This window comes from Miscanthus floridulus, chromosome 13 (assembly GCF_019320115.1).
Source record: "Miscanthus floridulus cultivar M001 chromosome 13, ASM1932011v1, whole genome shotgun sequence".
Classification (NCBI taxonomy): Eukaryota; Viridiplantae; Streptophyta; class Magnoliopsida; order Poales; family Poaceae; genus Miscanthus; species Miscanthus floridulus.
This window is the reverse complement of record NC_089592.1, coordinates 43,910,262-43,923,966: the sequence shown is the minus strand read 5'-3', so window position 1 is coordinate 43,923,966 and position 13,705 is coordinate 43,910,262. Positions and strand designations below refer to the sequence as shown.

The window sequence follows — 13,705 nt, the reverse complement described above, 5'->3', positions numbered from 1 at the left end:
TTACCCAAAACTTTATAAGTAGGACGGGAGCTGTTTTGAGTTTTGTACCGAAGCAAAATTAACTTGGTCTAAATCAACTGTGCCTTTTGGTAGCTTTATTTAGGCCTTGTTTAGTTGGACGAAATTTAGGAATTTGGCTACGGTAGCACTTTCGTTTTTATTTGGCAATTAGTATTCAATTATGGACTAATTAGGCTTACAATGTTCGTCTCGCGATTTCCAACCAAACTGTACAATTAGTTTTTTTCGTCTATATTTAATGCTCCATGTACGTATCATAAGATTCGATGGGATGACTACTGTAGCACTTTTTGAGAATTTTTTTTGAAACTAAATAAGACCTTGGTTGCCTTTTGACTTTTGCAAAAGAAAAAGCTGGTTAATCCGAAGGGTGGCACAACAGTACAGGAACATGTGGATATCACACGCACGCGTCTTCGCGTAGCCCTCATTCGAAGTCGACGGCACCGGTCTTCTCTCCGCACTAGAAACCCATCCTTTGCCTAGCTCCGATCTCCTGCGAGATGGCCGGCAAGATGAAGGAGTTAGACGGCGCCAGCCCTGCGTGAGTCCTTTCCCCTCGCGTAGTATGGCCATTGAGTTGTTTTCCGAACCAAGGGAACAGTTTTCGCTGATTCTTTTTGCTATGCTTTTGGGCTTCGTGCAGTAAGATCTTCATCGGCGGGCTCTCCAAGGACACAAGCATGAGTACGCGGATCCCCTACAGATTTGGCTTTTAGCGGATTTCAATTTTTTCTGCCGTCTTCTCCTTGTATTAGCTAGGGTTTTCTCGTATTCCCTCAGATCTGGTTGCTCGTTGCTTGTAATGGCAGTTCATCATCTTTTGTGCACGCTAGTTTACTCGATCCAGTGTTGATTAGTTAGTTGTAGTTAATTTCGTGTCTCAGTGTATGCTTAGCATGTGACTACCCTTACTAAGGAAGCATGTCTAACTTGATTTGGGAGCACTGAGTTATGCCTTTTTCTGTTTTGTCGAGTCGGGAGAGGAGTTAGCCCTTGATTTCTTGTTTGTTGATGATTTGTTAACTTGGTAATTATTTATTTAGCTAATTTTCTTACAGTCTCACGTTGTTGAGTTCGAATTATAGGTGGAGTTCATCCTTTCATTAAATTTGTGAGGTACAATAATACATTGTATTATTATATTTCCATGTTCTTGGGAAATGGCCTGATGCCTGACAATTTATGGTGGTTTTATCCCCATTGCTAATAGTATTTTATGGCAACTTGTCATCTTTTAAATTATGGCTAAACACAATCGCTTTACATTAATGGTATCTACAAGAGAAGTTCTCAAAGCAAAATACTGTAACATTCAGCGACAAAACGTATACTTCAAATTTTTCTTCCTGACGGATTTTTAGGATATATGCCTTTGTTTATGTTGTGAGCTGGTTAATTGGGCCTGTGGTATGATTGTTTAGTAAACTAGCTAACTAGTTTGGAGCTGTACTGATTTTGTGACATTTATTTTCTGTAAGTTCAAGTAAAAGGTCATGATAATTTTCATGGAAGATATTTAGATTGCCTTTACCTGCAAGGTTTATTCTTGGACCTTCAACAACCAACTGCTTTACTTCGTGACTTTTCAGGTACATTCAAAGAACATTTCGGGAAGTATGGGGATATAATTGATGCTGTCATAATGAAGGACCGCTACACTCAAAAGCCCAGAGGCTTTGGCTTTATTACCTTTGCTGATCCCACTGTTGTTGACAGAGTGATTGAGGATGAGCATGTTATCAATAGAAAGCTGGTAAACTTTTCGGTTTTGTCTTTGGTTTATACCTTTGTCTCACTCTGTATTAGCTCACAGTACATCCTGTTTCATGAAAACATATAGTAAAAAAGATATAGTAAACATAAGAAGCACTTCTGTATGTAGTTTGAAATCTCATTTACTCTTAAAATGCAGGTTGAAATTAAGAGAACGATCCCTAAGGGAGCTGCTCCCTTGAAAGATTTCAAGACGAAGAAGATTTTTGTTGGTGGATTACCCTCAGCTCTAAAAGAAGGTATATTTGTGTTTCCTTGGCTGCATAGTAGCAAATGTGCCTTTTTGTCCTGCATAGTAAATTGAATTTGGTGACATAATTTGAATTGACAGATGAATTCATGGAATTCTTTTCCAAGTTTGGAAAGGTTGTGGAGCATGAAATCATCCGTGACCATACAACCAACCGGTCACGTGGATTTGGTTTTATAGTATTTGATGCAGAAAAAGCGGTAGATGATTTATTAGCAAAGAAAGGCAATATGATTGATCTAAATGGTTCTCAGGTGAGGCATCATGTAGCTTTTCTAAGCTTTGTAAATCTTATTTCCTGCGGTCAAGACTTCACACAGTAACAAATTGTGGTATTCTAGTTAAGTCTATAGAGCACATCTTATTGGGTCTTTTTGTTTCAGTTGCTTTAGTTTTGCTCTTATATGAGTGGCAGGTTATTCTCCAATCTAGGAGGTAAACAAACTTGAAATAAATATAGGTTTGACTTTCTTGCTTTGTTGTAGGTGGAGATCAAGAAGGCAGAACCAAAGAAACCCTCTAACCAACCACCTCGTTCACTTGATAGCGAACCTAGGGGCCGTCCATATGCAGACAGTTATGATGGATTTGGCAGCTCTTACAATTATGGTGGTAGTTTTGGTCCTTATAGATCACCTGGAAGTTTTGGCACTAGGCCTGGAGGTTACAATAGTGCTTATGGTCCTGGTGATTATGGTAGCGGCTATGCTACTTATGGTGGAGCATTAGTAGGATACCGTGGAGAGCCCTCCCTTTATTCTAGTCGCTATGGTAGCACTTATGGAGGCGGCTTTGGTGGCGGGTATGGTGGTGGCAGTTATGCTGGTGGATTAGCTGGTGCATACGGGCGTGATGCCGGGGGCTATGGTGGTTCTAGCTATGGTCCTAGTTATGATTCTTCAGGGGCTAATACTGGTGCTGGGTTTGGCACCGGTGGGCTTTATGGTGCTAGGACAGGCTATGGTAGCACTAGTGGCAGTGGTGCTGCTGGTCGTTACCATCCATATGGAAGATAGAAAATCACCAGTGCTGCTGTTTGCTAGAGAAGCTTCCAGAAGATCAATTCTAGATGTGTGCTCAAGAGATCATCTGCATTTAAAAGATCCACTGAAGTTCAATATTCTCAGTTTTCTGTATTAGGAAGTACTGTTAGATCAACTTGTAGAAATTTAAACCATTGTTTTAGTAATGAGAATTGGAATTTAAGCATACTTAATATGCCATGCACCTTTATAGATAGAAAACTTAGTGACTTATCAAAGCTAGCCGCTAGTATATGCATGTGTTCTTTGTTAGTATAGTTTGCTTTGTGTTTACGAATATTAACTTAACCTAAGGGGCGAACACTGCTGGCAGTTTCTTTACATGTAGTTACAGTAGTGTTGTCTTGTTTCTTTATCTTTATTATCTACATCCGCGGGTCTGCATAGGTTATTTGTTTGGAGTTCGATGGATTAAGTTGTACTTAGAGCTAGATTGATCTTTTTATACAGTGGTTCACATGCTTTCATGTGAAGCTTTGACGCTGTTATTAAATGATATATTCCCACCGGTGTTCATGTCTTTTTATGTCGATGCTGACTGTTTTTCCCTTTCACCATGTCGGTGATTTGAATATCATCACCTTCGTAATTACATCTTAATAACATTGGGGCAGCAGCATCGTTCTACATCCGTTCAGGTTCTGAGGGCCAGTTTGGCCATCTCCCTCTGATAGATACTGTAGCAGCAATGTGTATTACTGTGACATAGAGGACTTCTTCTCTGCCCTGGGTAAAATGAACCGTGGAAGCAAAGCCGGTGAAGCCATGTTTTGGCGCCTCCAGCTCTAGCGTGCTACACAACTGTGGTGCTTCCACCGAACTGGTTCTTGGCAGGGTTCTGGGATTGTGCCTGAATTTCAGTGGAATCTTTCCATTTCGGTTCGGCCTGAGACAATCAAACGGCCAAAAAGTTTTGGCCTATTTCGAATTTTCATCCTGCCCCAAGTTGTAAACTAGCCCCGACTTTTGAATTTTCATCAAATTATGATTTTTTTGACCGGTCAACATAAGTGAATCCCAGCCGAAAAAATGTGCTTGCGGGACTAGGGCATGGCTTGCACGCTGCAATCTATGTGAACTCTGTCGATTATAGAATTTGCATCAAGGGTGAATAAAAAAAAAGAGTGCATGCACACTTTTTGTACGCCATTAGGCACAAGCACGTAACCTCCTACCACGGTGCCCGTATGCACATATGAAAGGCCTACACACAATTTGACCATCTGAGTATTCACGTGCGCCACAACTCTCGATTTGCACCTGTGCGATGTCCACGGAATTGGACTTCGGTCTCGTCTCGCTTAGGGTCTGTTCGGTTCCCGAGGAACCATAGCCCGGAACTAATCCAGCCAGGATTGTGTGTCCAGTTTGTATAAGTTTCCTCCGGTCGGAATAGTTCCTGCCTCTGTTTCAGGTCAAACGAACGAGCCCTTAAGTTATTTGCAGCGCGCACGTCGTTGGGCCCACTCTACCGAGGAGTGGGTCTCATCTACGCAGCAACTCGCTTGCGCTTTTGTCATTGCTTCACGCAAAACGGTTGGCTGTCCTAGAATTCAAAGCCCAGGACTAAAGCCTGGGTGCACAGTGTTTCGTGATGCTACAGTAACTCACGTGAACGTTGACTGGACGCCGGTGATGCGTCCGCTACAGTGCCCCAGCTACAGCCTCGGACCATAGCCCACGCGCGTAGTTACGGTGCCTTGGCCCAACCGAAATTCGGCCCATTTAGACGGGAATGTTACAATCAGCCCTTAGGATTCGACATCCTCGTCGAAATGCCAGACTAGCTTACCCTATTCGGAGCTTGCACACTGAAAGGAAAGATAAGATGCCTAAGAGGAGATGTGAATTAGGCTAATCTAAATTTTCACTTAACAATTAAGTCCTACTGCTTATTCCATTTCACCCTTTGTGTCTAGAAGTGTTATCTATTATTGTACCACACAAAAGTTTTGTAGCCTAGGTTTCAATACTACTCTAACATGGTAATTCTAGGAATATAAAGATATGAATTGAATTCTTCAAAAGTAAATGCTCAAAGTAAAGAGGAGGATTGGAACATGGTGATGTTTTCTCGAGGTATCGAAGAGTCAGCACTCCCCACTAGTCCTCGTTGGAGCAGCCACTGCAAAGGCATTGCCCTCCCTCGATCCGCGCAAGGACCGAGTGCTCTCTCTGGACTGATTCTTTGTCACTCCAATGTGGTGAATCGCCCACAACCGCTCACAAGATGAGTTGGATCATCCACAAGCTTCACCAGATGATCACCCCAATCACCACCAAGTCGTCTGGGTGACGCCGATCACCAAGAGTAACAAGCACGAACTGTCACTTGACCCAACCAAGCCTAATGAGAAGAGTGGATGTACACATGTTACTCTCTTTGCACTAATGAGGTCTTTAATCTTGCGATTCTTAAATCTCAATCACCCCACTAGGCTCTTGCACTTCCTTGCTCTCCAATGTTTTTTCTCAACTGAACAAACGGGCAAGAGGGCTCCAATGCACGAGATGGAGGGGTATAAATAGCTCCAAGACAAGGAACTAGCTGTTACCTCTCCATTCAGCATTTTCGGGGTCACCGGACAGGCACTGTTAGCATGGTTGGTGCCCCCCAACTAGCCGTTACTGTGTACGATGGACAAGACATCAGACAGCATGTCCGTTGCGCTAGACATCTTGTTTGGTGAATGGAAACCATGAACTCTGAAATCACATGTCTCTAGGAAAATAGGCGGTGCCCTATCCGGTGCACCGGACCGCCTGTCTGGCACACCGGACCGCCTGTCTGGTGGGTGCCCGGCCACTAATTCAAGAAAGAGTAAAATTCACCGCCGGTGCTTAAACGTGGTCGGAGGTGTCATCCTGGTCCCCGAACTTTCAAAGTGCTATCTATGGATCCCTAAACTTGGCCAACGGTATCATCCAAGTCCATGAACTCTCAAGGTATTCATCGTCGGTCCCTAAACTTGGTTGTTGACGGTAGTTAACAATCATCATGAACCGTCAATATAACTTGTATAAGGGCATGAATATGATCATCAACATAGGTTTAAGGGTTTAAACTAACAAATTTCACAAGTTTTGGTGAATCTGTGTTTTCAGCAGGATTTATTCAGAAAATCGTAAAGGTGGACCTATATGTCAGAATTAATCGTGCTTATTCGCAACGAGACAGACACTAAATGGATCTAGAAGACTCTAGAGGACACCACACTGCTGCAAAGGGTGAGAGGCAGCCACCTATAGGCCGGTCGGCCCCTGGCCCACCTGTCAGCCTCCTCCTTCGAATGTCGGTTCTCCACTGTCTTAGGGTTTGCATCTATGTTATTCTTTCAAGTCGGTTTGATCCGAGGGCTCAGGATTGACGCCACCCCTATATATACCAGCCCCTGCCACCCACAAGGATATCCTCCATCATTTCAATAAGTCATTCAAGAGATCAAGAAACCCTAATCATTTTCAGAGCTCCACCATATTCTAGGGCATAGCTAGCTAGGCTAGATCTAGAGGGAGACAAGCTTCGCTTGAATTCCTGATCGTGTCAAGAAGCGTGGCTTGATATAGCCCCTTGTATTCTCTTTTGTATCTTTCATTATTCATATGTTTGGTAAAATTGATTCGACATTGTTCTTAATACTATTTGAAAGCATCTAGGCCCCTAGTTGGATTTCGGTGATTAATGTCAATACAAGATTACTATGACTAACGTGTGTTTTGCAGAGGCAATTAAGTTAGGTCATGGTAATGGAGATCGATTGGGCAATCGAGGTTGTCATGCCCCTACGATGGAAATCGTTTCGGTTTTCAAAGGAGGGACGACAAGGTTAAGGATAACTAGTTCTAAGTGTCGATTGGAGTTGGAGAGATACTTAGAGTAGTTTAGGACTTTGTTTTTCCTTTGGCCATACTATTAAGGGGGGTATAAATGGGTAGCTTGACCTAGTTGAGTCTAGTGAGTTAGGTGTGGTGCACACTTGTTAAAACTAGCTCTAGGTATCTCCTATGAATGCCTAAGATCCTATGGAGCAAACTTCATTCACATATGTTCGGAAGTTGGAAGTGAATGGAGGGTCAAATACTGACCGGACGCTGGCCGCAGGGTCCGGTTAGTTCATTTGACCGAGGAGATCAAGTCTGGTGTGACCGGACGCTAGAAGGTCATGTGAGCGGACGCTGAGGGCCAGTGTCCGGTCGACTCCAGTAAGGGTCAAGACTTGAGAAAGTGCGACCGGACGCGTCCGGTCGATACTGACCTGGACCCTGAGGGTTCAGCGTCCGGTCGAGTCCAGTAAGGTTCCAGTAAGGGCTTTATGCGACCGGACGCGTCCGGTCAGTGCTGACCGGACCCTGCCAGCGTCCGGTCGACTCTTTACTACTAGTTCGCGGGTTGAACTGACCGGAGCGTCCGGTCATCACGACCGGAGCGTCCGGTCATCCCGCAGAAGCTCATAACGGTTCGTTCTTCAGGCTGCCTTATAAATAGAAGCTCCACTCGTGAGTGGAGTTACTTTTGCTCATTCCAACAGCTGAGAAACACGTTTGTGAGTGCCAAGAAGAGCAAGGTCCTAGTGAGGTGTTTGTGATTTGAGAATCCAAGAGAGTAGCCTCACTAGCAAATCAAGAGTAGCAAAGTGTGCATCCATCTTCTCATTAGGCTTCGCGTGGTCAAGTGAGAGTTCGTGCTTGTTACTCTTGGTGATTGCCATCACCTAGACGGCTTGGTGGTGATTGGAAGTTTGGTGTTCACCCAGGCGGAGCTTGTGGGTGACCCAACTCAAGTTGTGAGCGGCTTTGGGTGATTCGCCGCGACGGAGTGTCGAAGAATCAACCCGTAGAGAGCACTTGATCCTTGCGCGGATCAAGGGGGAGCTACACCCTTGCGCGGGTGCTCCAACGAGGACTAGTGGGGAGTGGCGACTCTCCGATACCTCAGCAAAACATCGCCGCGTTCCTTTCTCTCTCTATTTACTTTGAGCACTTACTTTGAGTATTTACTTTGAGCAATTCAATACTTGTTTTACATCCATAGAATTGCTTGCTAGAGTAAGTTTGGAACATAGGTTGCGAGGTTGTTGTGCATTAGTTTGATATAAACACTTTTCTAGGCACAAGGGGTTAATTGGGCTATCCGTAGGATTTGATTATTGCAAGAGAATTTAGAATTAGCCCAATTCACCCCCCCCTCTTGGGCATCTTGATCCTTTCAATTGGTATCAGAGCCTCGTGCTCACGTTTTTAAGCTTAATCGCTTAGAGCAAGATGTCTCATGGGGATGGACCTCCTCCTATCTTTGAGGGAGATGATTTTCCATATTGGAAAATCCGCATGGAAGCGTACTTAGAAGCTCTAGACGTTGGAATACTTAGAGCCGCCTCTCAAGGGTTCCCAACACCTAAGAATGCCGCACAACTTCAAGGCGATGAAGTGAACTATGATAAATGGAATGCAAAGGCTCGCAACACAATCTTTAGAGGCCTTTGCAAAGATGTGTTCAATTGTGTAAGGAACCACAAAGACGCCCATGCACTATGGTCGGACGTTTGTGCGCTCCATGAGGGAACCAAGAGTGAGCGTGAGGAACGCTATCATCTTGTAATTAAAAAGCTAAATTCTTTTGAGATGTTTCCCAAAGAAAGTGCTAATGAGATGTATTCTCGATTAAATGTTCTTGTAGAGGAAGTCAATGGGCTTGGACTTACTCAAATGTCACCATCCGACGTTGTGAGAAAAATCTTGAGTGTCCTCCCCATTGATAAATATGGGCACATTGTGACCGTGCTACATCAAGGTGATCTTTCCGCCGCTACACCGACACAAATCTTGGGAAAGATCAATGCTCATGAGATGTACATGCACATCACACCACAAGATGGCTCATCCTCTACAAAGAAGAAAGAGAAGGACTTAGCATTCAAAGCTAGCCAAGACAAGGGCAAAGCAAGACTTGAGTATGAGAGCTCAAGTGATGGAGATGATGAAGAAAGCCTTGCCCTCATGGTGAAGAAGACCACCAAGATGCTAAAAAGGCTAAACAAGAGTGGCATCAAGTTTGATGGCAAGAAGAAGAAGTTCTTCACTAGCTCAAGAAGAAAGCCAATCTCCGAGATGGATTGCTACAATTGTGGCGAACTTGGCCACCTAGCTCATCAATGCACAAAGCCCAAGAAAGACAAGTTCAAGAACAAGGGCAAGAAAGATGATTCAAGCGATGAAGATGAAAAGAAAAAGAACAAGCCATACAAGAAGAGAGATGGTAAAAAGAGGGAGTTCTATAAGAAGAAGAAGAGTGGCAAGGCCTATATTGTCGGTGATTGGCTCACGGACATCGATTCATCAAGTGGATCATCCGATGATGATAGTGACGATGAAAAGGTGGCCGCCATTGCTATTGATCTTGCATCTTCACCGCCATCATCACCATCATCCTCTACACACCTATGCCTTATGGCCAAAGGTGAACGCAAGGTAACTAAGAGTGATGATAGTAGTGATGATGAATATGCTAGTGATGATGATAGCGATAGTGATGATGATGACTCACCTACATATGATGATCTTGTCAAAATACTAAGAAAATATACTAAGATCATTAGAAAGAGTAGAGCTACAAATGAAAAACTTGATGCTAAAAATGATTCACTCTTAGCTAAGTGTGATACATTAGAAAAGGCTAATGATGAGCTCAAAGAAACAAATGATTCTATATCATCCAAACTCAAGGAGCTAAAATCTTCTAAGAAAGAGCTTAAAGATAAAAATGATAAACTTGAGTGGGTGCACAATGAGCTTATCACTAGTCACAACAAGCTAAAAGATGAATATACAACTCTAAAGATCAATTATGATACCCTTATTATTGCACAAGAATTCTTACCAAATGAGCCACATGATGCTACTAACCATGTTGTTAAGATTGATATAGCTACCTCATGTGATGATTTAATTGATGAAAGCATTGAGCATGGATCTAGTAGCAAAGGCAAGCAAGTGGTTGAGTGCAATGACTATGATGAGTATGTCAAGCTCAAGAGTGACAATGAGAAGCTCATGAAAGATCTTGAAGAGATGAAAAGTCACAGCACCATTGTGCTAGAAACTCTTGATCATGACAAAGAGGTGATCCTTGAGAATGAGAAGCTAAAAGAAGAAATCAAGAAACTAAAGGAGGAGAAGAACAATGATATTCTCAAGGAAGAGAACAAGAAGCTCAAGATGGAGAAAGAGCATCTCAAGGTGGGATTGAGCAAGTTTGCTAGAGGCAAGCATCTCCAAAGTGAGCTACTCATGAATATTGTCATGAAGATGGATAGAAGTGTCATTGGATATATGGCAAGTGTAGAGAAGAAGAAGGCTCAAGCTCAACACCAACAATCAAAGCCAAAGCCAAAGCCAAAGAGATGTTTTGAGTGTGGACAAGAAGGCCACTTTGCTCATGAGTGTCAAACTCCACCACCACAACCCTTGCCCAAGCATGCTAGACCCTTTGCTTTCAATGCTCACTACATGCTTAGAAAAGATTCGAGTGGAAAGATGAAAGTCATGTTCTTAGGTCCCCCCAACAAGAGTAGGCCTAAGAAAATTTGGGTGGCTAAGTCACTTGTTGAGAAGGTGAAGGGCCCTCAACAAGCTTGGATCCCTAAAGCTTGAATCTCTTGTGTGTAGGTGAACTACAAGACCAGTGGAAGTCATTGGGTTATTGATAGTGGTTGCACTCAACATATGACCGGTGATCCTCGTATGTTCACCTCACTAGATGAAGAGGTAGATGGACAAGAGAAAATAACATTTGGAGATAATTCAAAGGGCAAGGTTAAAGGATTGGGCAAAGTGGCAATCTCAAATGATCATTCCATCTCCAATGTGCTCTATGTTGCTTCATTGAGCTTCAACTTGCTATCCGTTGGGCAATTGTGTGATCTTGGCTTTCAATGCTTATTCACCGAGAAGGAGGTTGTTGTATCCAAGGTAGATGACAATCAAGTGATATTCAATGAATTTAGATACAACAACTTATATCTAGTTGACTTCACCTCCGAAGATGCAAACTTGAAGACTTGCCTATTCACCAAAACAACACTTGGGTGGCTATGGCATAGAAGACTTGCTCATGTTGGGATGAGCTCACTCAAGAAGCTTATGAAGAATGATTTGGTGAGAGGATTGAAGGATGTGAAGTTTGAGAAGGATAAGCTTTGTAGTGCATGTCAAGCTGGCAAGCAAGTTGCAAACACTCATCCAACCAAAGCTTTCATGTCAACCACAAGAGTGCTAGAACTCCCATACATGGATTTATTTGGACCAACAACATACAAGAGTTTGGGAGGAAATCTCTATTGTCTTGTGATTGTGGATGACTATTCAAGGTATACATGGGTGTTCTTCCTTCATGACAAATCCAAAGTTGCATCTTGTTTCAAGAAGTTTGCCAAGAGAGCTCAAAATGAATTTGAAGTGAAGCTCAAGAAGATAAGAAGTGACAATGGAAAAGAGTTTGACAACACAAACATTGAATCATATTGTGATAAAGTTGGAATCAAACATGAAGTCTCCGCAACCTATACTCCTCAACAAAATGGTGTAGTTGAGAGGAAGAACCGGACTTTGATCACTCTTGCAAGGACAATGCTAGATGAGTACAACACCCCCGAAGCTCTATGGGCGGAAGCAATCAACACCGCATGTTATGCATACAACCGCCTATTTCTTCAAAAGTTCCTTGTCAAGACACCGTATGAGTTGCTCAATGGGAAGAAGCCGGATGTCTCCTTCTTTAGGGTGTTTGGTTGCAAGTGCTACATCTACAAGAAGCGGCAACACCTAGGGAAGTTTCAAAGACGTTGTGATATAGGTTTTCTTGTTGGCTACTCATTGAAGTCCAAAGCATATAGAGTATTTAATCATACCACCGGCTTGGTTGAAGAAACATATGATGTGGAATTTGATGAATCTAATGGCTCCCAAGGAGCACATGAGAATCTTGATGATGTAGGTGATGAACCATTGAGGGAGGCTATGAAGAATATTCCGGTTGGAGACATCAAGCCAAAAGATGATGAAGATGATGTACAAGTCATTAACCAACCTTCTTCATCAAATGTACCACAAGATGGTGAAAAAGATGGGAGAGTAGAAAATGAAGATACTCATATCTCCCATGAGCAAATGGTGGTACAAGCACAAGATGTTGATGCTCCACAACCTCCTCCTCAAGTGGTCAATAGAAGAAATACACCTCTCCTACAAGATCATCCACAAGATCTCATCATAGGGAGTCCAACAAAGGGGGTGATGACTCGATCTCAAAAACTTACTTTATTTATTGCTCATCACTCTTTTGTCTCTTGCTATGAGCCTACCAAGGTAGAAGAAGCTCTTAAAGATCCGAATTGGATCAATGCCATGCATGAAGAGTTGAACAACTTCACTCGCAATGAAGTTTGGAATCTTGAAGAGCGACCAAAAGGTGCAAGAGTCATTGGAACAAAGTGGGTGTTCCGCAACAAGCAAGATGATCAAGGTGTTGTTGTGAGGAACAAGGCAAGACTAGTTGCAAAGGGGTTCTCTCAAGTTGAAGGTTTAGATTTTGGAGAAACCTTTGCACCGGTTGCAAGATTGGAAGCCATCCGTATCCTTCTTGCATATGCATCACATCATGAAATGAAACTATATCAAATGGATGTGAAAAGTGCATTCTTAAATGGCTTTATTAATAAACTAGTCTATGTTGATCAACCTCCCGGGTTTGAAGACCCTAGATATCCTAATCATGTTTATAGGTTGTCTAAGGCACTATATGGGCTTAAGCAAGCCCCAAGAGCTTGGTATGAGCGCCTTCGGGATTTCCTTATTGAGAAGGGCTTCACCATTGGGAAGGTCGACACCACACTATTCACCAAGAAGCTTGATGGGCATATCTTCATTTGTCAAGTATATGTTGATGATATCATCTTTGGATCATCAAATGAAGACTCATGCAAAGAATTTGGTGAATTGATGTCTAAGGAGTTTGAGATGTCAATGATTGGTGAGCTTACATTCTTTCTTGGTTTTCAAGTCAAGCAAATGAAAGAAGGCATCTTTATCTCTCAAGAGAAATACACAAAAGATCTTCTCAAGAGATTCAAGATGGATGAATGTAAGCCAATCAAGACCCCAATGCCTACCAATGGACATCTCGACCTAGATGAGGGAGGTAACTCGGTTGATCAAACTCTCTACCATTCTATGATTGGTAGCTTGTTATATTTAACCGCATTTAGGCCCGACATCATGTTTAGTGTGTGTATGTGTGCTAGATTTCAAGCTAGTCCTAAGGAAACACATTTAATTGCCGTAAAAAGAATCCTTAGGTATCTTAAGCACACACCAAGCATTGGCCTTTAGTATCCCAAAGGAGCTTTATTTGAATTAATTGGCTATTCCGATTCGGACTACGCCGGATGCAAAGTTGATAGAAAGAGCACATCCGGAGGGTGCCATTTGCTTGGTAGATCACTTGTGTCTTGGTCCTCTAAGAAACAAAATAGTGTGGCTTTGTCCACCGCCGAAGCGGAATACATTGCCGCGGGTGCTTGTTGTGCACAAATATTATACATGAAACAAACTTTACTAG

At 42.8% G+C, this 13,705-nt stretch overlaps 1 protein-coding gene across 1 annotated transcript; it reads left to right on the top strand.

Annotated features, from left to right (window-relative positions):
• Nucleotides 1-396: 396 nt before the first annotated feature.
• On the top strand, nucleotides 397-3,383 carry LOC136500603 (heterogeneous nuclear ribonucleoprotein 1-like). The gene is made up of 6 exons (XM_066495997.1): nucleotides 397-565; nucleotides 668-708; nucleotides 1,614-1,777; nucleotides 1,937-2,036; nucleotides 2,129-2,301; nucleotides 2,533-3,383. The coding sequence occupies exons 1-6, from the start codon at nucleotides 525-527 to the stop codon at nucleotides 3,061-3,063; spliced, it is 1,050 nt and encodes a 349-aa protein (XP_066352094.1). The 5' UTR covers nucleotides 397-524; the 3' UTR covers nucleotides 3,064-3,383.
• The last annotated feature ends 10,322 nt before the right edge of the window (nucleotides 3,384-13,705 follow it).

What these genes read in the sequence shown, in the direction of transcription:
- LOC136500603 (XM_066495997.1), top strand. Translation starts at nt 525, where the DNA reads ATGGCCGGCAAGATGAAGGAGTTAGACGGCGCCAGCCCTGC. An exon ending in ACCCTCAGCTCTAAAAGAAG is followed by an intron (nt 2,037 to 2,128) that starts GTATATTTGTGT and finishes TTGAATTGACAG; the next exon opens with ATGAATTCATGGAATTCTTT. An exon ending in TTGATCTAAATGGTTCTCAG is followed by an intron (nt 2,302 to 2,532) that starts GTGAGGCATCAT and finishes GCTTTGTTGTAG; the next exon opens with GTGGAGATCAAGAAGGCAGA.